The sequence below is a fragment of the Nycticebus coucang genome, chromosome 11, assembly GCF_027406575.1.
Source record: "Nycticebus coucang isolate mNycCou1 chromosome 11, mNycCou1.pri, whole genome shotgun sequence".
NCBI lineage: Eukaryota > Metazoa > Chordata > Mammalia > Primates > Lorisidae > Nycticebus > Nycticebus coucang.
The window spans coordinates 73,379,804-73,405,669 of NC_069790.1; the positions used below are offsets into that span (position 1 = coordinate 73,379,804).

Sequence of the window (25,866 nt, forward strand, 5' to 3'; positions counted from 1 at the left end):
CTGATTCTTTCCCATCTGGAGCAGCTGTCACTTCTTACTTTTGGATTTTCTTTTGTTTTGGTGAAACTTTTTCCCCCTACCCTCACTCATAAGGGTGTGTCTGTAGTATACGCTAGGTAAGAACCTTTGACTTTGCTTCTGGGTGCTTTGACTGGGGCCTGTGTTCTGAACCTTGGTTATAGATATCCTTAGTGGGGTGGTTTTCTCATTTGTTTATTGTTTGTAGGCTGTAGCAGTGATGAGCAATGTGAGTGGGCAGATTTCCTATATCTCTTTGACGAGGGAAGGTGGAGGTATTTGGGATCCTTTCTCTTTCCCCAGCCCTGTGGTCTTCTTAACAGTGTGAATTGTATTGGCATGCTCAATTTTATCTCTGAGACAGTCAGTGGTACTTCAGGTAAGACTCAGCTACAGCCTGTATGATTGAGTCAGTCAACATTGTTACGGACTATGTAAAGTGACCTCCCTGTCACTAGGTGGCGCTTGCTGGAAGGAACAAGCTGCAGTGTTATTTTGGGGACCCATAACTAGCTCTAGCCTCTCAGGAGAAGCACTGGAATACCCCATGTGGTGGTTGGCCCCTGGAGCTTCCAAGGGAATCCTTATTCTCCATCACATCAGGGATAGGTGGGAGAGTGAGGCTAGGTGGGGCTGAGTTGAGTTGGGTAGACTGTCCCTTTGCCTCCACTAACATTGGTAAGGCAGCTGTTTCAGTGGGGATTAAAGGTCTGCTCCCAGCCTCTGGAGAAAGCTGCTAGGAAAGGGCTGAGGTGCCCCCACCCACCCTGAAAGTCTACATGATCCCACAGCCTGGACATTCTAGGTAGGCTGCCTTCTGGAGTGGGTAACAGAGATGCCCAGAGTGCTACATTTCCTCCATTCAGAGCTTTCCCTTCACTTCCCCCTCCCTTGCCCATGGCTGCCAAAATTAACACTTGATCTCTCTGTGGAGGTGGAAGTGGAGGCCATCTGAGATCCATAGTCTGGCTGTCAGTGAGTCCTGCTTTTCTCTTCCCTCCCCTGCTTTGCAGTCTTTCTCACATGTCTACCAGCACAGGTGTTCAAACAAGGTAAGCTCTCCCATGATGGCACTGTGGGCCGAGAGCGTCCCTATCCAGGATCCTGCCCTGGGGCTGAGAGTGTGGGCTTCTTGTGGGCAGAGGGGTGCTCCAGAAGTGCACTGTGACTGGGAGCCACCCTGTGCTCTCTTTCCAATTCTGCCCATGCGTACTCCCCAGATCAGTTCACAAACCTCCCCTGCATGCCCCTAAGCAACACAATCAAGTCCTGGCCATACAGGATCTATTCTGGGGGCCTGTCCCCACTTCCCAGCTCAATCCCCATCTGTGCCAGGGAGAAATGTGCTGGTCCCAATTTGCCTGGAGTGGTGGTCAAGCAGGTTTAGTGTCCCTGTGATTTGGGTGTGCCCTGCTCTGATGACGCACCTGGGTAGGCAGCAACTGTGAGGGCCGATGAGCAGGGAGCTCACAATACAAGCACCCCTTAGCTCTCTTCAGGGCTTTAAGAGGAGAGCTTTGAGCCCCACTCTCGGTGGAAGCTTCAGCAGAGGGGAAGCAGCAGCTCCTGAAAGCCCCAGATCAAGTGTCTCTCGGCAGCCATGTGCAAGAAAGGGGAAAGCTCTGAATGGAGGAAATGTAGCACTCTGAGTGTCTCTGTCACCCTCTCCAGAAAGCAGCCAGAATGTCCAGACTCTGGGATCATGCAGATCTCCCAGGACTTACTGGGCCTCTGTGGCTCCCACAGTCTGAGCCAGAGTTGGGAAATTTGTGCGGGGATAAGCAAGATGAAAACTGAGGGGCTGAAGCCCCATGGGGAGCACAATAGTACACAGTGGGTGGAGAAGCAATATGGGACCTGCTCTCTTGGCCCTGGGTCTGTGGTGACTGGAAGCACCCCAAAGGGGACTGCCAGCCTGGTGCTTTGTCCTGAGGAACTTTGGGGCTCATGAGGATAGAAGGGCTCCCCAGGAGCTCAGGAGCCTGATGACTGCCAGAGATGTGAGGAAGGGAAAAACAATCTTCTCTACCTACCCTTTCTGCTGGACTGCAAGCCTCACGGGTTGACTCTGCCAATGTTTTTCTCCTTGTTGTTCTGCTCTGCATCTTACTCCTGTGGAATCTCTTGTATGTTCTGGCACTTTTCCCTCAGAACTACACCTGATCTATGATTATTTTTTTGTTTATTCTTTCTTTTTCATCTAAAACTTTTCCTCCTTTTGGAGACAAGCTGGCAGCTGGTATCTCTGGCTCACCATTCTATTGATATAATGTAAGATTTTTTTATTATTCTAATTAACATAATTTCTGTGTTTATCCTTACTTTGTTACAGATAAAATATCTGAGCTTCTCGAGGTGAGGAGTCTTAACCATGATCTTGCAGCTATAAGCCACAAAGCAAGCCCAGGTCTCCCTCAGAGCCTGAGTTAATCCTGATAGTCTGTGCCCTTCCATGTCTGTGAGATCATATAGCTAGCAAGAGGAAGAGCTGGGACTAGAACACAAGTCAGCTTCACCGCATGCTCTGTGCACATAACCTCTCACTTTGCTGCCTCAGAAATTGTTTTCCTGTTTATATCTTTGCCTCCTAACCAGAACTCCTACAGGCACTGATTGATTTTGACACTCTCCACCACTGTGAGTAAATTCCCTTGTCTAGCCTTTCCTGCTAAGGCAGATTCTAGGGGATTTCCCTACTGAAAGATCCTCTCTGGCCTCTTGAGAAGGGCTTGAATGGCTCCCTTGGTGCTCTATTCCCATCCTCACTCATCTTTTCATAAAATGATTCCACCAACAGTCCTCTTTCCTACAGAATCTTTAGACTCTGTCTCTGTTTAGATTTCTTCTCATCTAAATACGAGCATGCTCATCCCACCTAAAAGAAATTGGGTCTCCCCCAGTTTTCCTGTTTGCAAGTTTTGATAGCCTTCCACATTTTCTTTGCCAACTGTTTACAGTATGCCATAAGCCCTGAGCAGTTTTCTTTCTTCATTGCCCTAGGTCTTGTTCAGAACATAAATAAAAGCCCTTTGTAGCTGTTAATATTTTTCTGCCAGACTTACCTCACTCTGAGTTTTAGCCTCCCTAATGCAATGCTTTCTCTTCCAATCTGTTCTTTTATGCATGTTTGAGGCTATTCATCTGGCCTGATTTATTTTGAACCTATCCTTAATGTAGCTGAGTTTATCAGAAGACAACATGTACAGACTTATCCTTTTTAGACACTCATTTGGATTACTTGAAATGGTTGGATTGCTCTCTCCATAAGGAACAAAGCCAGGGGAGAAATGGCCGTTTGAAAACAATTTTATAGTGCTTATAAGAAAAAAAAAATGCTTTTATTTAAAAGATACAGAAGGGATCAATTTTAAAGCACTGTAAAGAAAGCCTCAACTACCCATATTAAAAAAAAAAAACTTAGATTCTCCAGGCAAAAATGGCAGCCATGTGGAATTTTCTGCATATTGAATGTGTCACTTGGTTAAAACGTAGTGATATGATGTTTCAGTACGGGGAGCAGTGCATCTTCCGTGCTTACTTTAAGGGACGGGTTGTTTCTGGCCTAGGTCAGTTTCATTAGCAAAAAATTGCCCTTTTACTTACTTCAAATAGCTTAAGCAAATTATCCAAAGGAACTGCAGGGCTTAACCCATTTAATGAATTTTAATAAGAAATACATGAGTCACTCAAAAGGCAGAAAAAAGTGAATAACATTGAACTAGTTTTAATGGAAATTAGCTCATTACCCTGCTGGCTTACATTTACCAAAGGCTGAATTTTTGATGGAAAGCTTTGGTCTATTTGCCAGGCTGTGGGAAAATGGGAGGATGTTCAAATTAAAGATTAACTTTATTACTGGTATTTTTCTCCCTCAAATTAGCCCTAAATGGAGATTCTTAAAACCCTAGGGCTTCCCCCGGCCTATGAGAAACTTTTTAAAAGGAGTTTCCTCTATTCAGAGTTTCACACAGTCCCTGAAATATTTTTGGAAATTCAGAATGTACAGTCCCTTTACTCCCTACAATCCTTAGTAAGGAAGGATAAGTTAAGAAGGGGAAGGGTCTGTGTGGGTGTTTGGGTGAGCGTCCTGTCCTCCAGGAGGTGTCACAGAGACTGTGAAAAAGAAAAATTCTCTCCACTTCTTACTTTCTTCTTTATTTTCTCTCTCACACATGTGATATATACACTTTTGTTTTCCCTTATCACTTTTTCCATTTTTGTTAGTGCTTTTCAAAATCTTTTAATTTTGATAAAATATACATATAACATAAAAGTTACCTTCTAAACAATACTCTAGTGTACAGCTCAGCAGTGTTATATATTATATTCAAATTATTGTGTCTCCTTTTTTAAGCAAAATAGAGCCTCAGGCTTTTAATGACCCAGGGTATAGAAATCTACAGTGAAACAGGTCTTTATTTCAAAGTTGTTCCTACTTCTTTTCTCTGCCTGCTTAAAGAAAAAGAGAGATAGAAAGCATTTCCCCAGCATCTGTCATTTTTAGTAACTGTAGAATCCCCTGTAAAATACATGAAACTGCAACAATAATCTTCAAAACCAGAATCATGTGTTGTAGTAGGTATTTCAAGTAAAAGAGAAACTATTTCACATTCTGCAAATGGAAGTTCAATATATCATATCTGGAATATAGAAGCATGTTGAAAGATTTCATTGTTTGGGGAAATTCCTGAAAATCTTGAAAAGCTGTTTGATGTTACCATACTAAAGATATTACAATGGGTTAAAGTTGCTCTTTGTCTCATTTGATCCTCTATTCAAATTGGGATGGTTTTTTTGAGAAAGTTCATCATCTTGTTGCCCTGAGAAAATAAGTAACAATAAAACTTACCACATCCTTTCAGAGCTATTGTAAATATACATATATCAGGATAAAGTAGTGGAGAATCACTGTGTGAATGATTCTGCTTGGGAAAGGCCATGTTCTGACCAGTCATCGTGCAACGTGAAAATTGTTCTTTGCAGCACTAACATTGGTCACAGGGTTGTGTATCCTGTGAGGTGATACCTCAGTCCAAGCAGCTAGCACAATCCAATAATCTAAACAGCAAATGGAATTTGCTGAGGTTTCTTGCAAGCAAGATTTCTGACAATAAAAGAAATACTAAATATTTTCTGGGTTTTTTTTTTTTGTTTTGCTTTTTTTTACTGAATTGAATAGATATTGCCTCCAGTAGAGGTTTCTATTGTGTTTTTATTTTTACTTTTTTTTTTTTTGTAGAGACAGAGTCTCACTTTATGGCCCTCGGTAGAGTGCCGTGGCCTCACACAGCTCACAGAAACCTCCAACTCCTGGGCTTAAGTGATTCTCTTGCCTCAGCCTCCCGAGTAGCTGAGACTACAGGCGCCCACCACAACACCCGGCTATTTTTTTTTGTTGCAGTTTGGCCGGGGCTGGGTTTGAACCCGCCTCCCTCGGTATATGGGGCCGGTGCCTTACCAACTGAGCCACAGGCGCCGCCCTGTGTTTTTATTTTTAAATGGTTACCTAGGACCTGTAGAAATCGTTTCCTATATAGGATGACCAAATTTAGCAAATAAAAATACAGAATTTCTAGTTAAATTGAATTTTAGATAAACAATAGATAATTTTTAGTGTAAGTATCTCCCATGTGTTATGTGTCTCCTGCCATATATGGAACACGTTTAACTAAAACTTAATCATTGTTCATCTGAAATTCAAACTTAGCTGGGCATATACTTATCTGGCAATCGTATTTCTATAGTTTATTAAAAATTATATTGACATGTAGAATTTAATTTAAAATTCAACAATGAAGTCACTGTCGGCTTCTAGCTTCTGCCATTTTCAAATACTAGAATTTTCTGTCTGCACTATTTGTACTTTGTCTTTCTCTGCCCATCTCATTGTGTTTTTAGGTCAAAAATTACAAATATATTCTAGTTTTATTTCTGGTTCCAAAGAGGACATCTATATATTTACAGATATAATTTACTTTTAGGTTTTATGTTAAAATGCATCTATTAAAGAGAATTTTTAAAATTTCTCCAATGTTCTTTTTTAACTAAATTCTCTAAATTTTTCCATCTATTCTTTCATTGTTTTTCATGTTTCTACCCAGGTTTCATTTAGACTGTAACTATACCTCCAGAACTTTTGTCTTTGTTGTCTGAAACCTCAAGATTAAATAAAGACGTTTGCGTTTATACACACATAGACGCAAACATACATGCACACACACGCAAAGTTGCCGTAGAGAAAAGTAAGTGATCAGTATGCAAAACATGAGTCAAGATTATAAAAAGAAATCTAATACACAACTGTCTATGGAACTTGGGAAATAGATGCTAGAAACTAAAACATAAAGGAGCTGTTGCTATTATTGTAAAGAACAAAATTTCTCTATAAACTTGTTTTTGTTAAGAAGGCTACCTTAGCTCAGATTTAAGAAAAAGTCCTCTTTATCACTGTTCCTGTTTCCTTATGAAGATGAGTAATGAGAAGCCCTAAAAGTAGTAGTTTCAGCAAAATGCTTAGGACAGAAAAAGGATAGGACGACGACTGAGCTGTAATAGTTTCTAAGGGATCAGGGAGTGGTGTCTGTGAGGAAAGCAGCAGGAGTGAAACGTAGCAAGCAGTCTTTGAGTAACTGTGCCAAATAGAAACTATTACATATATGCCAGAGGCTGGAGATTCACCAATACAATGCATGGGTATAAAAAAATTCCTAGATCTCAGCTATCTGATCTTACTTCTGTGATGCTGTATCTCCTACCTGAATAATTTCAGAAATAAATGCAACATGATAACCAGTATGTCTCAAAGGATTTAAAAGTTTTAATTTGGTTTGTAGTATTTTTTTTAATCTTAATTGGAATAGATTAGATTGCCTAGAGGGGCCATCCTACCAAAAATGATAGTACTTTTATAATACATAATAGTTTGACCCACAGTTCCAATGAAGTTGAGCAGAAAATTGGAATGTACTCATGTAGAAAACTTGACTTTCTGTCACAATCAGGACCAAATTGAGTATATCCAAATTAAATGTTTTGCGGTTATCTTAATTTAAATGTTTATGGCATGGTTGATAATTTGACAAAGAAACACAAAAGATCACGAGTTATTTATTTTTAAGGAAATCTGTTCTGATACTATTTCTTACCACCTCAGAAAGGGCAACCCTTGCTTCAGAAATTGAAGCTTCCACAGCACAACTCAGCATTAGAATATTCCAGAAGGTGCCATAATAGGAATAGTAAAGAAGTCTTGGGTTGCAGCCACGTCTGAAGTTAGATTGAATGAAACAACCTTAAAGGAACGAGGATCCAAAATGCCTGTGACAACAGCAGTGAAGTTAAACACCCTCTCTCCTTGTCAGTTCCTAACTCAAGCTCCTACTAGTATGTTTTTGGTCCTGGCACCATTAATAATGAGAGATTGGATAATTATACATTTTCCATAGGAGGCAAAACCATCTTTTAAGATAATGTCCCAAATGGTGATGAGAGCTTTTAGAAGAACATTTTTCCAGTATCTCACCTATCAAAATCTGTTTCGGCACAGCAGGAAGAAGGTGACAACACAAAGAAAGTAGAGGAAATAATTGAATATTTTGGTTTTGTGAACATATATAAATGTCATCTTTTCTCAACAGAATTGTTACTAAGAATTCCATAAAACAGCAAATAAGTTTTATCCTTCCTGAAAATAATGGTTAATTGGCCAATAGGTTAAAATTTGTTTTACTTCATGACCCATGATCAAATTGCTTTCATGGGCATTTTACAGAATGAGTGAAGGAAATAAAGGTATTTATTTATCTGTACTTTTTACTCTCAACTCTCTCCTCAAAGTATGTCATTATACTCTGATAATTAAATATAATCAAATCACACATTGAAGACAATTGTTTTTTCATTAACTGGAGAGATAAGAATGAACAGAGAATGGAGAGGAAGAAAGTTAATTCTACCAAGCTTCTTGGGTAAAATTGTATACCTGAACAAATGCTAAGTTTAGTTCTGGGTTCCAAAGAAGGCTGAAAAATATGATGAATTATATCATTTTACTCTTTTCATAAAATCAATCATCAGTTCTTCACAATAGTTCATTGAGATGCATTTAATGTTTTTACCATGCCATAGTTGGCCTGCTTAGAATGTATAGGCGATTTCTATAGATCAGTGGTTCTCAACCTTCCTAATACCATGAACCTTTAATACAGTTGAAAGGGGTCTCAACCCACAAGTTGAGAACCGCTGCTATAGATGCTTCCTCTAAATTGAAATGGGAATAATTGTCAACTATTCCCATTTTGGACAAGTTTCGATTTTAAAGGTGATAAATGTAGTATATGGCATATTTTCAATATTCATTTCTATTGAGCATTTATCAGACACCACCTAATATCAATTTGACTAAAATTCGTTGAAAGAGATAAGATATGTGAAAAGACAGTAATTTTGTTTTACAGACCAGATTAAGTTTTGTATTATTAGACAAATATGTGGTAGCCTTCTCTCTTCCGCTATTTTAAACTTTTTTTATTGCCCTTTAAAAAACTAATTCCATGTGATAAAATGATAATAATAAAAGAAAAAGAGAATTAACCTATTCTTTACTTTTAATTATCTTAATAATCACTTGGATCACAACAAGTTTAGTCTAATCGTCAAAACCACTTGTGATATTAGAAAGAGCTCAATGCATTGGACAAAAAAGTTTTTATGATACATGATTCATTCAATTAACAAAAACTTTGAGCTGCTGCTTCCTGCATTGTGCTAGTGCTGGGGTACAAGGATAATGAAGTGGAAATCTGTTCTAAAGAAGTTCTCAGTGGCAAAATAGTCATAAAAATGTAGAGTAGAATCGGATTCATAATGTAGGGATACACATTATTTTTAAATTTAGGAATAATAGAGGCTTGTTGATTGATATTTAACCACATAAAGCAGGCTGAGTCCTTTCTTATAATAAGCAAAGATGTTTACCTTTAGAAAGCTAAGTTTATGTCCTTTCTCTCTCCCTCTCTCTTGCTAAGGCTATTCAACCGAAATCTCTAGGGATGGCTCTGTCACGGGGCTTGTAAAGTGGCTGACAGTCTGACATACGTTCACTCACCTTCTCTATGCTTCAGAATTCTCGGGTGCCAAATACGGAAATGTTTTTCTAATCCTCAATATAATTCCAGTGAAATTGTTTGAATTCCTTGAAGAAAACAATCCAGCCAGGCAGAATTTTGTTGTTGTTGTTGTTGCTGTTTGCCTGTAGGTAGTAATGGGGTGTATTTTCCAAGTTCAAATATTGTTTTCTTTATTACAGGTTTCTTTTCTCCATGGAAAACTCCAAAGCCTGTAAGTTGGAATTATTACACTTCTTTATTTCTAGTTACTGTTGGAATCCTATTAAATGAAGGTTGAATTGAGTGACCTCAAATTCTCTTTCACCTCTGAAAGTCTGCAATGTCCAAAGAACAAATATTCTGTGTCCCTTTGACATGTATCTGTCCCACAGGTATGAGAATAACTCACCTTACTTTCCTATAAAGGCCAGTCTGACCTTTTTAAAAAATACGCTGACACTATGAACATCAGCTAGTCAGTTTGGTGTAATGAAAATACTTTAGAAACCTTTTGTTTTTCCCCTGTCAGAAATACCATATAGTCTTTTTTTTATTATTATTAAATCATAGCTGTGTACATTGATATGATCATGGGGCATCATTCACTAGCTTCACAGACCATTTGACACACTTTCATCACACTGGTTAACATAGCCTTCCTGGCATTCTCTCAGTTACTGTGCCAACATTTACATTCCCATTTACCAGGTTTCACATATAAGATGAAGATGTAAGATGCACCGCTGGTATAATCCCACCAATCCCCTTCCCTCTACCCACCTCCCCCCTCCCTCCCCTCCATATAGTCTTTATAACATGAGATTTTTAGAAACAATACAAACTGTAGGCCCTGAAGTCTTGACCTGAAAATTTAATCATATTCACAAGAAATTTAACTTTGTACATAATAATACTTAAATTTGAATTTTATGTCTGCAGAGCTAAATATACATGTATGTGTTGTATATATACATTAGTTCTGTATATGTGTATCTAAATTATGTGTGTGTGCATATATATATTAAGCTCTGTGTGTTGTGAATATATGCATTCTGCTCAATCTGACAATCACTCAAACTTGTGCTTCTGAATCTTCTTCAGATGCTAGAGCTCTCTATCATGTAACCTCTCTGGTTTATGAAAAATACTAAAAATTTTATGTTGACATAGGAGGATAGTAGGTTTTAATATTCTCTTTGTAAGGCTTGGTTAGCCAAGTCGACTTAGCAGTTAGAGGTCGTCTTTACTTGCCATTCGGTTGAAACTACTAATTGCCCAAGTTCCAAGAGCTTAGACTGGTTTTCTGGGATCCCATTTTATGGCATGTTAGAATACTCTACCCTAACTGGAATGTCGAAAACTCATGACTGGAAGATTGCTACAGAAAAACAGGACACTCTCACTGAGCAGGTCCTCATTCAGGATGTGACTTATCTAACACACAGAGAACATTAGATGGCAAAACCAGTCCTATTTGGGCTTACACTTACTGATGCATGTGATTTTGAAAAGAGGTATTTCTAAATATTTTTCAAAGGAAATTTTGTTTACCTTGACCAATGTCAAAATAGTTTCTTCCTTTCACCACCAAACTTAAATCTGTGCTCTGTGGTTACACACATCTTTATCTAATTTAACAAGGAAACTTGCAAGTTCATCATGGTGCTACAATTATACAATCTAGTGATTTCCTTATATGTACCACATTTACACAAATTATGTCATTTGATGTAATTATAGCATTTGCTGTCATTATAATAATTACATTCATAGTCAATAAATCCAAAAAAGATTGCATAGAACTCAGTGAACAATCCTGAACCTATCCATAAAAGCTAAGGCTTGAACTTCCAGGTCCTAGGCTGAGTAAAGACAGAAAGCTATAGACTTAATGTTCTGCATTTTTCTGCCAGAAACTTGTCAGGCTACAGACTGGAATGAGAGGAAGAATGGTACGATTGTTTAGGGTGCAGGCTTTGAAAGCATACTGCCTCGGTTCAAGTTTTGCTGTTTCTCATTACTAGCTTTAAGCTTTGGACTAGCTGCTTAAGCTCTCAGTGTCCCAAGCTCTACATCTGTCATATGTAGACAATAATAATACCCTTCTCATATGGTTATTCAAAGATTCTATAAGTTAATGCATGTAAGGTACTTAAAACAGTGCCTCTGCATGTCGAACTCAAAAATATAAGCTGCCATCACCACAGGAAGCAAGCCCTCCATATGTGACCCCTTATTAGCAATAATCACGCCTCAGACAAACCTCCTTGACTGTGATACTGTCACTGCACAGAGCTCATGTCCGAACCATTAATAAACAAATTATTTTAGTAGTCATTTGGATCAACTTTATGAAATGAACATGGTTGACTAAATATGTAATGATATGTAATGGTATACCCACAGTGTATGAATTTATACACTCTCTCCTCTGAAGAGGATTGAAGACATTAATAGAGTAAGGAAATGTTATCCTGGCTGAGATCTAGTGCTGTGTCACTCCTCGACCCTCTTCTGTCTCACTGATTCATGTCTTAAGCTAATCTGTATCAAGGTAGTCACTTCCTGTTTAACAAGCAATACACTGATTATAGTGAAGTCTCATTCTGTTCGTGTGGAAGGGATCAAGTTCATTCTCCAAGTACAAAATCAAACCAAATACCTTCATTTACCAGCCCTGCTGAAAATAGTGAGAGGGGTTAGATTTTAAACTACTCAAGTTTGTATCAGAAGAAAAGAGGTTCAAGACACAGTATTTCTTGGAGGAAAACAACCTGCCTTTTTCACAACCCCTCTGCTCTCTATGTATACCATAGAATCAGCCTAGTTATGGACACCAGTGAGATCAAATTGAAGAGGCCCAGTAAGAAGCCTTGTTGAGAGACAGGCACCTGGCAGGTAACACAAACACTAGGTATGTCAAGGCCAAGAAGATGCTAAGTAGAGCAAGTGAGGCCCATGCATCTGGACAAAGGGATAAGATGGAGAATCCAGGTAGAGAGTCCCGGGTAAAAACATAAGTCCAAAACCAAAGTGTGTAAGGAAGTAGGAAGGAGTCAACAGAATCTACTCTTCAGAAGGTACAGTCAGGTCAGCACGCCTGATCCGAGGGCAGGTGGTTTGCTATGGAATCGGAGCCTCCAGGTTAGGAGGGACTAGGGCAGGAACTGGTGGGGGTAGAAGAGTAAGTCTACTTTTTTCATGGGCACAGTGATTTTCTGCTCTATAGTCTTTTAAGAAACCCTGACAGAGTGACTCGAGGGTTGATAAATGTCTCAGCAAGAAGTTGTGAATGCTTTACTAAGCATGAACTAGACTCTTGACTAATTTCCCAATCTCTGTGCTACAGAAATTCTAGAATTTGTCAATCTGCCATAGAAACTTTCCCAAACAGTGCCCAAAGCATTATTTGTTCTGTAATTTTAAGATTGTTTTTTAGAAATACCAACATTTCACCTGAAGTATGATGGCTTCAGTGATTGTACAATGAACAATGCATATACCAGCAAGACACGTGTGGATATCAGATAATATGGAAGAAATAAATAGACATTTACTGAAGCCCTGTGATGACAAGTGGGCTAGTACAGCTCCTCAGACCATATTTCTAATTTATTTACTTTTTAGCATTTGGAAACAGAGGGAGAAAGTCACAGCCAGAATGAATCCACAAGGTGACTAAAGTCATAAATGTGAAAAAAATTAAAGGATATGGCGTTAGCCACAAATGTAGGTCTTCCACAAAAGTGGATGACCAAAGAAACCCAGAATGGATTTTCCATGTGAATTTCACTATCAAATGAATTACGAATTGCACATTTAAAGATTTTTACTAAATAGGAGCACAAGGCCCACTGAGCAGAAAATTCGCTAAACTCTAACCAGAAAATTTGCTAAACTGTAACCATATTTACCAGTTATTCCCCCCCATGTGTTATTACATAAACAGTCACTCATATTAGAGCTAAAGGTCGCTTCTGACCCAAGATCTGCCACAGACAGCTGCTGCTGCCACTTACCCCCTCCATGCTTCTAGAGATTATGTGAAATAGGAGGGAATTGAACTAGACAATGGGTTTTCCATCCTTGTTAGGTATGGAAACTTTGGTGAGATGAAACCCTGGGCAGTAGTTCAATAATAGAGAACAAATTAAAGTTAATCTTACTGAAAGAAGTGTTAGCTACCCATTTCTTCCCCAGTTTGCTGGCTCAGCCTGAACCCACGTCACAGCAGGTGGGTAGGGAGGGCCCAGGGACCTCTGGTGTGACAGTGTGCATGTGCAGTTGGAGTACACTGATGCTCCCTTCTGGCTTTAACGTATTGATGACTGACACATCAGAGCGAGAATCAGAGCCCTGACCAACATATGGCCAGTGTGAAAACAAAAGCAGGACAGAGCAGCCAGGGACAGAAAGATATGATCCTGCCAAGTTCAAAGTATCATGTTATCAAAACTGTGATTTTTAAGAGACCATATTTGATTGATGACTTAATCACTGACTAAAAGAACATTTTCTGAGTACTGTTGGTGGTATAACCAGGATAAAGACACAGCCCCATCCCCAACATGATCTATTTGAGACGTGGTTGGGCAGCATGTAAGCACAGGTGGGTGTGCTGAGTGGTGTGAAGGGAGGCAGAAGTGTTGCGGGGGCATCCAGGAGGGGCCGTATGGGCAGCAGTGACCTTCTGGGGAAGGAGACCTCACATCTGAATCTAGCAGCCAGGTAAAGTGATGAAAGCAATGAAAGAGTGGGAGATGGGAAAACTTTGCATATGGAAGGAGGAAGAGAACCTAGGGAATGAGAGGAAAGACCACCTGCTGATATGAGGTGAGAAGAACTGGGTCTAGAGAAGCCCGCTGCACCAGTAGGGAGTTTGGCCTTTCTCCTGAGGACCGTGCCGACCCACGGCAGAATTTTAAGCAGAAAGGAAGACTAGTCCAGTTTTTTGCACACACTACATGTTTGTTCAGAGCAAAAAAGCAGACGTTGAGTTTGAATGAGTTTGATTGTTGAATGAAGGTGAAATTGATGCTATCAGTAGGCAATCACAGTGAGCCTGGCTTCCTCCTTGATAAAGTAAGATATTAGCCTCTACCTCACAGGGCTATGGCGAGGATCTAAGAAGACCATGTATGGGAAAGAGCAAGATAAAGTAGGAAGTAATCTATGGATCTTCCTAGGAGACTTTGAACAATTCCTGAATCCTGGTGTTTACTTATAAACTGCAAGGAAGGTGATTGAAGTATAGGAGGTTATTGAGATGTATCAATACAGTGAGATGATAGGTATCAAATGGATATGTGCAGATACTTTATCTTCTGTTTAGAAGCAGTGATGTAATATACTGGGATTATCTTAGAAAAGGAATGAAAAGTATTATACATTTCAAAGCACTTATATTATCTTTATTTTATGGGGAGAAATTAAGTGACTTGCTAAAACTTACCAGCTAATAGGTGACAAGGTTTCCTAAGTGCGCATTCAAAAGTTGGGCACCATTTGTATTTATAACAGTGTATGATGCTTTATTGTATAGAAATAGAATCTTTTCATTCAAGGCAATATACCAACATTTTAAATGTTCCCTGGAAGAAAAATCCAGAAGGCAAGAATGTCTAACTTAAAAGTGACAGGAGAAATAGCAGGAAAGAATTCATTGTCAAGTCATTTTCTCTGTTCTCTTTCACCTTTCAGATAGCAGACCGATGGGAGAATCAAGGCAGTCCTCAAACAAGTTTATCTGCTCCGGCAGTCCCGCAGAACCTGCCCTTCCCACCCGCCCTTCACAGGAGTTCCTTTCCTGATTCAACAGAGGCCTTTGACCCGCGGAAGCCTGACCCATATGAGCTCTACGAGAAATCTAGGGCCATTTATGAAAGTAGGCGTAAGTGAAAGCCACATAAAACAAGGGTACATTAATAATAGCTGAGGCCTTGACAGGAGATATATTAAGACTGAATGATCTGGAATGATTTTATAGTCTGAGTCTCAAAAGTATCTCAAAAGTAGAGCCAGCTAGTCTAAAATTATCTTTTAAAGCCTGTTGACTCTAAAAGTAAGCTTATTATATGTTTCAGTGTTAAATTTTATCTCCCACTTTTTTTTCCCCCTAAGAACCTGAGGCAAATCAGGAATATATTTTTGAGGGGTGGGCGTGGGTTGCTGGTTTTGTTTGTCACCAAATAAGGAAAAGAAATGTTTAAAATTTTTATCTGTTTAATCTGATCTTGCATCTAAAGCTTAGATTTTTTTTTTTTTTTTTGAGCCTTAAAGGCAGCCACTGAAGTTAAAAGCTTTGAGTAAAATGTCAGCCAAGTCTTTCCAACTAACAGTCATGAAATCAGTTAGTTCTGAAAGCGGTATAGAGCCAAGTGCCAATCATCTCCACCAGAACCTTCCGCCTCTCATTTAATGCAATCGGGCACATTTGAACATTCAGTCTTAAAATATTGGGTATGCACTTGTCACCCTGTCTCAAGGTCTTTTAAAATTATTTCATTGCACTTGACAAACATTAGAAAACAAGGCTTTTTAGCAAAGAACAGGGGCTCATGCCTGTAATCCCAACACTCTGGGAGACCAAGGCAGGAGGATCACTTGAGGCCAAGAGTTCAAGACCAGCCTGGGCAACATAGCAAGAACCTGTCTCTAAAAAACTTTGTATTAGCCAGGAGTGGTTTCATGTGCCTATAGTCTTAGCTACTTGGGAGGCTAAGTGGGAGGATTGCTTGAGCCCAGGAGTAAGAGGCTGCAATGAGCTATGAGCATGCCATTGCACTCCACCGGAGTAACAGAGGAAGACCCTATCTCAATTTGAAAAAAAAATAAAAAAGCAAATTTTCTAATATTGCATGCACATTGATTGTGCTGCTTTCTGCCATCTTATAGGTCATCTCCACCACATGTTAGAGAACAGGAATGTGATGCCGTGAGCATACAGTATACAGCATGTTAAGAAGCTGAGTAAATAATCAGGAAACCCAGCCTGGGAGAAGGGCTTGGCCTCTGATGCTCCCATTTATAGTCTGCCGACTTCCTTTGCTTCAGCGTTCTACCCATGCCTTTTTTCCAACTTTTATTATCTGAAGCATGAATAGTGAGTTTTAAATTGTGTGTGATCTCATAGGATCTTTAATCTGCTTACTGTTTTGATGAGCTCAAGGACTGAGAATTATACACCTAGCTGGTAAAGGGAAAAACAGACATAATGCCTTTTCTACACCCTCTACAACTCTTTATAGAAATAATTTTGGTTGATAGAATAGTTAGGACAGACAGCAGGCCATTAAGAAATCTTTTTCATCAAAATGAAACAACCCTACATACACACATTTTTTTAAAAAAAGAATTGGCTACATCAGAGCTGCTGTATTTTATTCCTCTTCTAGATGAACAATTGAAATATCTTTAGAGGACTGTATCATTAGAATCTCTTTGCTGTAATAGAGTTAGAACAGAGTAGACATTTTCAGCTGTATAATATGGGGTACGAACTCAGGATATTAACACTCATTAAAGTGAAAAAAAAAGTTGAAAAGATTTCAGCACAGTTCTTAATACCTTTTCTGCTTCGATACTGATTATTTGTTGAGTACCCCTCTGTTCTCAGCACTGTGGGAAGACAGCAGAGATGAGTGAGATGTCCTGCTTTCCCACCGTTAACTGGGGAAATAGGAAGAATGAGTGTAAGCAAGGAGAGACTCCGTGTGGGTCTAACGCGGAAGGTGGAAACACATTGCAGGATTAAAATATCGTCCTCACGTCCTTGGCTTGTTTAATGTCATGGCTATATTTAGTATCAAGAGAGGCTTCCTCCTGGTTTTTCATCTCTTCATTAGTCTTTTGTGGCTTCCTGGATGATGCAAAGCCTTGTTATTCCTGACAAAGGCAATGTTGGTGTTTATTCCCAATCTTCTCTATGGTTCTTCTCAGATACAGTTGTGCAGGGATCCTATGTGACCCCCTCTCAACTCTAAAATAATTCTACTGTCCTTATCCAGCCCTTACAATACTGTTTCTGTTCATCACCTTTCTTCTCCGCACCTATAACAAAGCAAGAAAACCAATCTGCCTTACTTGCCCTCCTATAGCTTCCTTTTTCAGTCCTCCTCTGGGAGCTCTTTATCCCTAGAAAAGCAAACATCCTGACTACTCCCCACGGAAACAACCCCCGATCCCCCACGGTACCCCTGCCAGTGCCCCTGTGGCTGCCACCCCAATCGCACCCCCCTTCTTGTTTTCTTGCTAATGTTTCCGAGGTCACAGTAATAGTTTCAAGGTCAAAACTCTTAGGAAGCCAGAAAAAGCCAAGCTCATTTCCTTTCCTCCCCTTCTCTCTTCGATATGTTATTTCATTACACTAAATGGAGTGTGAATGAAACACCGAGACCACGTCAAGGTGAGAAGAGCTCTATCCCTGAAGGGGAAGGAGACCCAGGGAGTGTGATGCTGCTTTGTCTGTTCTGTTCTGTCTAGATGACCAGTTCACTCTACTTGTCAGGCAAGTGTCTTTATAGCCTTTTGACCTCTGTACCTTTCTGTTTCCAAATAAGAAAAGTTTCATTCTCTCATTTAAATTTGTAAAGCAATACTAAAAAATAATTAATTAATGGATGCAAAACTCAGTCTATTTCTCTTCTTCTTCAGTTGTTTCAGGCATTGATCATAAAATATACACACCCAAACAAAAGCTTCAGATTCAAAATTTTTTGTTGTGAACCACTTCTATTCTTATTCCTTTGAATCATATTCATGACATTTAGGTTTGGCTCTATTTATTCTTATGTCTCTAAACTTTTTCCTGGGAGAAAAAGAAATCAGTGAGACCAGGGAAAATGTGGAAGGGAATTGTAACCAAAGCTATTTAAACTAACTCTTTTGACATTTTCCCTACCTGTCGTGATCTCGTGGTATCTTTCCTACAGCCACAACGTCTAAAGCTGAAGAGATGTTTGTATTCACATTCAAAACTGGGTTGCAGGCACCAAATAAAAATATCCCCTCCACCCATAATCTGACTGTATAGGACTACAGAATGTTTGTTCTGTCAAGCCTGTTGAGAAATATCTGGATTCAAATCACCAGTCCCCTGCAAATGATGGAAATTTATCAAATGATGTAAATGCTGCTGTGCCTCATTTGACTCGTGATTAGATTATGCTGACTTTTTTTTTTTTTTTTTTTTAATGTGCAAGCACAGGACATCTTAATAAAGATGTATTCCAAGTGTGGGGGAGATGCTCTGATTTTGAACAAATGAAGCCAGCCTTAAGATACTAGAGCCACATGGAACAGAACATGACAGGTTCATGTTTAGGAGAGGAAAGCTAGAAATAACATCCTGTCTTCATGAGATCTTCTCAAGATGAAGTGAGACTGAAGAAAGAGATGGCAAGATTCTGACACCCAGCAGGCTGGTGATGTCTCTGATTTCAGAGCAGTAGGGACAGTGCTCAGAAGTGGCACCCACAGGCTCCACATCGATCAACAAGAATATACGAAACACTCACCATGTGTTTAGGATGCTGATAGGCCCTTCATAAGAGAAGCATCATGAGAAATAATCTCTCATTAGAAGCTTGCAGTGAAGTTGAGGGCACAAACAACACATGGAAACAATTCCCAAGCAAGGCTAAATACAACAAATAATATCGGCATTTTAATGTATGGAATTGTGCAATGGAAGTGATTTAATAATGCTCATAGTGTCTCAACTTCCATGTACAAAATTGATGTTTAATCAGGAGAATGTTGTATTAGATATCTTTGAATTATCAAAATCTCATTATTCCATACTGGAGAACTCTGCAAAAAAGAAAAAAATTTTCCACTCACTTAATTTCACACAAGCTTAAGTCTACATAAATAAAAGTAGAACTATGACCCTAAAAAGTCCCCCCAAAATTTGGATGAATGGGATCTCTGGATCTTCATGTTAATTATTTAAGTGTACCAATTCCCAGAAAAGAGCAAGAATCTCCCCACTCCGATCACTACCAAAGACTTTTAAACAAGTATCACTATTCCATTTGTGTGGGATAACCTTCATTGATAAGTGACTTCTTGCTGTCCCCACTGCTTGCGATTGTAAAAATTGAAAACAAAAGACAAAATCCACGTGTGTGTAGTGGGGCAAGCTCTACTATTTTTGACTTCTTGCTTCTCTACCCTTTCCCCATGAATCTCATGAAGGAAGACTTGAATTTCTTTTGCAATCACAAGAGGAACACCTTGAATTTTCTGTTTGTATTCTAACCTTCTTAATGTTGGACTATGTGTTCCATTTTCTAACCTTGGAAAAAAAGTATTTCTAGAGTATCCCCCACCATCTCATCCTGCCATTCTTTTTCTATATGTTATTGCACCTTCACTTTAGAAAGGTGATAAGGTCAAAACTATATGACAGGAGACTTTTTATAATGGCCTAGTTCCCCATGAGACTAGGATGCCTATCTATGGGGGTTTTCCTGGAACCGTCTGTGTTGTCCTGGCATAATTATTAATAGCTCACTTTTTACCCTCAAAAATGTCCTCATTTGAATGATAAATTATAAGGTTTCCTTTTATTGTATAATCTGTTGAAGGAAGAGACATATTATTTTCAAGAAAAGTATATATCTAAATGAGCAGACCACAAATAAAAATGTTAACACCTGCTCAGATAATTTTTAAGTGAACTATGTGGCTAGTAGAATTTTTGCCTATACATGTTTTATCCCTAATTGAATAAAGCCTTCACTAGTGGCTTGTCTTGATAGCCAAACTCCCAAAATACTCCCCCCATACCCAGAAAATTGTACATGATACAGTGCTTGGCAAACTAAGCAGAACAATTAGATAGGAAGGCTTCATGCATTTAAGTCGTATGTCATGCCATGCAGACCTGTTCTTATCATGGGTAATAAGTCAGCAATAATCACAGAGCTGAAAAGGAGTTAATCTCACATGTCTCCTACCCAAAGGAAAGATTATTTCTAGATGACTGCAGATAGATGCCTATCACAACTCCACCTTTTATTACCAGGCAAGGGAATATAAAGTACATTCCAAAGAAAATGAGTGTGGCTCACATTAGAATCTTAAGAAAATAAGATTCAGTGAATGCATGTTGACTTGGGAAGGAGGGCCTCGTCTTGTTGCCTCCCTTTACTTTATGCCAGATGTATTTTAAAGGTTTGTTTTAACATCCCGAGCTCACGAGGGCATTTCTTGGGCCTGCTCTGCATTGCAGCCTTGGAAGCAGAAGCAAATGAGCAGATGCAGCGAGGAAGAGACAGAAAAGAAAAATCCTTATTTCCTGGAACTCTTCCCTCACTGGGCTGTGTTCCTTGGTCTGAACCCAAGTTGAATTATGCCTGAAGTCATACAAACTTTTTTTCCTCTTCACATTGAACTTTGGTTATTATAAATAAACAATTTATGAGGTACAACATGCCCATGCTCCTTTGCAGTGAGACATCACTCAAATGCAAGATCATAAAAGTGTCAAGGGCCCGTCTGGTGTAAGGTACCTTATGGTATAACCTCTTTAGAACAAAAATGCCTCTGAAATTTCTCCAAAGAGAGCTCACACAATCAACTCTACTTTCTAGAAATTGGAAAGCATTAACCCATAATAAGCAAAGAGTATCCCAGCAAAGGTGATAATCAAAATTAACCAGAGGCCAGTTAAAGAGCATAGCAGAGAAGCAAACTGGTTTTCAGTACTACTAAACTATGGTAATGTTTCTATTTCTCACAGGTTCTTTTGAAACAGAAAATTACCAGGATGCACTTATGTCAGATAGACAGTCAAAACTAAAATGAAATTATAGTTTGTGACACATCAGAAAGGGTCTGTTGTTTTTTCAAATCTATGGCTTTTATCCTGATCTTCAGTCCATTGTCCGTAACTGAATTTTTTTCGTTGTTTAGTGTTAAGAAGCACATGTCGCTCCTGACTTATCACGAATGGGCGGTTGTATTTCTAGACTATCATGTTCCTGCCGCTCTTTCCTTGTTATTAGTGAGCAAGGGTCATAGTTTACCCGGCCTCCCATCTTAACAGCAGAGCCATTTGAAAGGGTGGGGTAGCCTAGTAATATTATTCACCACAGCACACCACTGGAGACGCTAAATGAAAAGTGATGGTGGAAGCCACATCACACATGCCAGTGTCCATCCCTGGTACTCAGAACCAGACAGAGCTCTGAAGCCTGTGAAAATCCATCTGCTTGAGCCTTCCTGGCTCCAGTCCCCTTTCCCATGTAATCAAACACTTGATACAGTTAAGCTGGAAATATCAAAAGGCTTAAGAAAAGTTTCAGCAAATCCATGGATGCCACAGCTACAGGCCACTGTTAAGTGATCATAAAAGGCCACCTGCTAAACCCAGGTGAACACTGTGCTAAATCAAGAGCTGGTCTGATTTGTTCTAACAGTGCTAGTGTCCAATGGCCTTAATTAAAATACCCCCCACATACGTTCCCTTGAACACAATCTTACTTTATAAAATATTAAATATGACATGTACATGTCAAGATACTTTCGCCAATGACTTTAGCATTAGAATCAGAAAAGGATAAAAAAAATTAATGACATTACCCCTTTAAATGTCCTTCACTGTGCCAGGAAGATTAATCTTCTATACCTTTTTCCCTTGAGAAAAGCACTGTTGTTATTCTTAGTATGATTTATGTTATGGTTTGATCTGTGAAAAAAATTGCTTTTCAGCTGGAGTTTCTAATATATCACATGATGTGTCTCTCTGCAGTTACAACATATTGATAATGGAGATCAGTAAATCCAGCTATGTTGTGTTTGCCATTTTTGACAGGTAGATTTTAATTAATTTGGAAATCTAATTTTTAAAAATGGTATCTTCAGATACCTTTCAAAAAAACTATAGTAATGTTTATATTTCTCACAGGTTCTTTTGAAACAGAAAATTACCAGGATGCGCTTATGTAAGATAGACAGTAAAACAAAAATTATGGGAAAATACATATTTTTTCCTACATATTTTAGAAAGTAGATCTAATACAATAGATTATAAATTTATTTCATTCAGTAGTTGAAAACTTAAAAATCCTGGAATTTAGATAGGAGATATGAGTGGCAGGGCAGGGGGTAGGAGTGAAAAGTAAACTCTAAAAAATCAGTCTATGATTAAAAGTTATTTTATACATCAAAACATTTCTTAGGTGGCACAAATTGACAGTGAAACCCAAAGTATTTTCATGAATAAATATGAGAGCTCCAGGGCTGCAGGAAACTGAGTTTAATTGCTCGATGGTAAACAGGTCCTCATGATAATGTGATAACGTAAAATGTCAGTTGTATCCCTAGCGGAGGGGTTTAGAAGGTACCCGCAGTCTCCCATCTCTCATGCAGGACTACCTTTTTGATGAAGGGATATTTCTCCATTCATAATCCTAAACTGTCACACTAAACCTGGAGGCTCTTAAAAAACAACAGTTCTGCTAGGAAACTAATTTGCCTTTACTGTGAAAGCACAGCTTAGTTGGCAGGAATGATCATTATGTCCTCGATGAGCAGACTAGCTATTTATCTGAAACAAACAAAGCTCAGGGAGAAAGCAATCAGAAGAATATGGTCTTACTTTAATTTTGAAAATGTCATGATAAAATGCTCATTCTTTATAGTGCTTCATATGGCATAGCTGTATTGTAGAATTATGTCATTCTAAATAGTAGAGTTCTACTATCCCTTATTTTCACTTTCCGCTTTTTAAAACTGTCTTTTAAGTCATCTCCTTTATAAATGCTCTTAATAAAGAATGATCACTTACACGATTGATGATTATATATCATAAATACATGATTATTATAGGCTATAATAATAATAATGGTCTGAAGGATCTTCAAAGATGAAAATATAATAGTAAAAATATAAAAGTATAAAAATACTAAAGTTTAGAAGTGTGGGAAGAGTGGTTACAAGAAACCACTATCTACAATGTGAATTTATGTTTCAGAGAAGGAGGTAACTTCTAGTTAATCTCCATCTGGAGTTCCTTACATGATTCAAAAGCAAAGCAAAGCGATAATATTAAGTTAATCACAAAGGCAAAAATATTCTGCAGCTCTCTCTGATTGAAATTATCTCACTTTATCTTAACATCAATCTTTGTCTTCCTACATCTTTCTTGACCAGAGGTTTATACACTTGTGTCTTCTGCCCACATCATGTTAAACCCACTGTGTAGTTCAGGAACTTCTCTATTGACAGAACTGTGAAGGAATAGAAAGAATATCTGAAGACATTAGAAAAAAAGTTACAGCATAGAAAAGAGTACAGTGTCCATGTGTAATAACACTGAAATGAAACAAAAGAAAGAGCTTTATTGCACAGTGCATTCTAATTCTTAAGTAAGTTGAAAACAAAATGGACACTAAATGTAACATTATCAGTACTTTTCCTAAAAAGTAGCTTGAAAATTTCCTGTGAGATAGTATACAATAATTTAGGCAGATCACTTAGCATTTTGGGCCTTCATCTCGTCACCTGTGAAATAAAGGATGGGAGCTCTTCAAGGTGACTTGCAGCTCTGTTATGCTGTTAATTCCTCCATGGTGTTAAAGCAATGGATTTGGAAGGCAGAATGGAAATCAAGGGGCAATTCAATTATGTCATTTTGTATGTTAGCAGTTCTCCGTAAAGATGTCTACATGGGGTAGGGGTAGAGGTACATCAATGGACCCTTGCCTACCTCTGATAAATGCGTATCTGGAATAGCAACATATCTCCAAATTCTTCTAGGACACAGTAGGTCACTAGGTTGTCCAGGGTTCTAGAATTCTAAATGTGGGATAATCCTACATTTTAAAGGCGTTTAAGCTTATGTTCGTGAATGTTTATGTTGCTAGATGTAGCACAGATTATACATAATTCTCATAAAGGATCTCTTTTGCTAAAATAAATTGATTTAACTCAACTATTTATATACAACTTTATCTAAATAATTGGAAATATCAAAATATTTGGACTGGTGTATATACATCAATGCAATCATTGAATTTTCCACCTTTCATTTCAATGTTTTAATACAATATTATAACATGATTTTAAAAGACCTGTACTTACTGTACATATTTCAGCTTCTAGATTGACTTTATTTTCAAATAACTATTCTAATGAGAATCAAAGCTTAATAATATTTAGAAATGGTAATCTTTTTTTCACCCCTATCTAAAAACATTCAAAATTTTTTATTTGGGGTACATATAAAAGGGATATATTTACATAAATAATCATACATAAAGAAGGGTAAATCGGTCATTAACTTCCATGGATCTAAGAGAAAAAAAATAATTATTAACAATGAGCACAAGATTTGGGTGGGGCAGTTATAATAGCAACAAAAATAAAATAAAGATAAATTTTAAAATGCCATAAATGAATTTCGATTTTAATTCCCCATTTTCCCATTCAGAACAAGTGCCACCCAGGACCAGTTTTCGGATGGATTCCTCTGGCAAGTATTCTTCAGTAATCACAGTTCTGTGAACAATACATCTTCCATTTTGTGTATCAAATCATTCTTCTGAGCAGTCTCAAATTTTTAGTATATAATCACTGTGCTAAATTATTCACCCACATAAACATGCATTTATGGTAAAGAGTAAGTCTTATCATTGTGGACCTGCAGTAAAAGAGAAAGGAAAATAGTCACATCCATGAACTTCTTTCATAAAATGCTTTAGTAAAAAACTAGTTTAAAAACCAGCCAAAGGAAGCCATCAGACTGACTAGATCCATGCTGTCCAATATAGTAGTCACTAGCTATGTGTGGCTGTGGGGCATTCGAACTGTGGCTACCCTGAATCTAGATGTGTCATAAGATATGGTAAAATCCATACTGGACTTCAAACACTTAGTATCCATACAAGAAGAAAAACATGAGTGATAGCTCACTAATTATTTTATTTGTGTTTAAATAATATTTTAGATATATTGTTAAATAAAATATAAAAATAGATTTTACCTATTTTGTTTTCCTTTCTAAAATGTGGCTACTAGCTGAAAATGGTGTCTAGGCTCTTGCTCATGCTGGGCTCTGTGAACAACGTCAGGTTTCTGGGCCAGATCCTGTTTTGCAGTGGTCACCCAAGCCGTAGGGAGGATGACAAAACACCATAGAAGCCGGGAAATGATCAGTGATGGTGCAAAGTGACTTGATGGGAAAGAGGCCTGAGGTGAGTTAAGGTATATGTGAAAAACAGAAACTCTTTGCTGTAGCATCTCCAGGAGGACCCAGGTGTCTTTGCTGCAGTTTCTCTCACCTTGTGACCTGCAGGTCCTCAGAGATCTGTAGGACACATTGGAAACAGGGAAATGTCCACAGGCACAAGAACTTAAAGAGCAAGAGGAAGTGAAAGGAAAATTAGGGCAAGGAAACAGATAAAAGAAATCACTCATGAGGAAGAATCAGCAGAAAACTCCAGGCAACATGAAGAACCAGTCCAGAACAACCCCGCCAAGGGACCATGAGGTAGCTACTGCAGAGGATTCCACCTATAAAGAAATGTCAGGAATGACAGAAAGGGGATTTAGAATACACATGTTGAAAACAATGAAAGAAATGATGGAAACAATGAAGGAAACTGCTAATAAAGTGGAAATTAACCAAAAGGAAATCCAAAAACAGAATCAAATAAGAGATGAATGATATGAAGAATATAAAAAGGATATAGCAGAGCTGAAGGAAATGAAACAGTCAATTAGGGAACTTAAA

The 25,866-nt window shown here is 38.4% G+C and overlaps 1 protein-coding gene across 6 annotated transcripts in view; it reads left to right on the forward strand.

The window, feature by feature from the left end:
* Positions 1-25,866, forward strand: part of MAGI2 (membrane associated guanylate kinase, WW and PDZ domain containing 2) — a 1,522,816-nt gene that overhangs the window by 1,294,261 nt on the left and 202,689 nt on the right. For 4 of the 6 annotated variants that reach the window (XM_053609528.1, XM_053609533.1, XM_053609534.1 and 1 more), the window contains 3 exons: positions 9,326-9,357; positions 14,826-15,015; positions 24,565-24,606. In XM_053609528.1, coding sequence (XP_053465503.1) covers positions 9,326-9,357; positions 14,826-15,015; positions 24,565-24,606 — 264 coding nt within the window. The remainder of the gene's footprint in view (positions 1-9,325; positions 9,358-14,825; positions 15,016-24,564; positions 24,607-25,866) is intronic. The other 2 variants (XM_053609530.1, XM_053609531.1) reach the window with 2 other exon arrangements.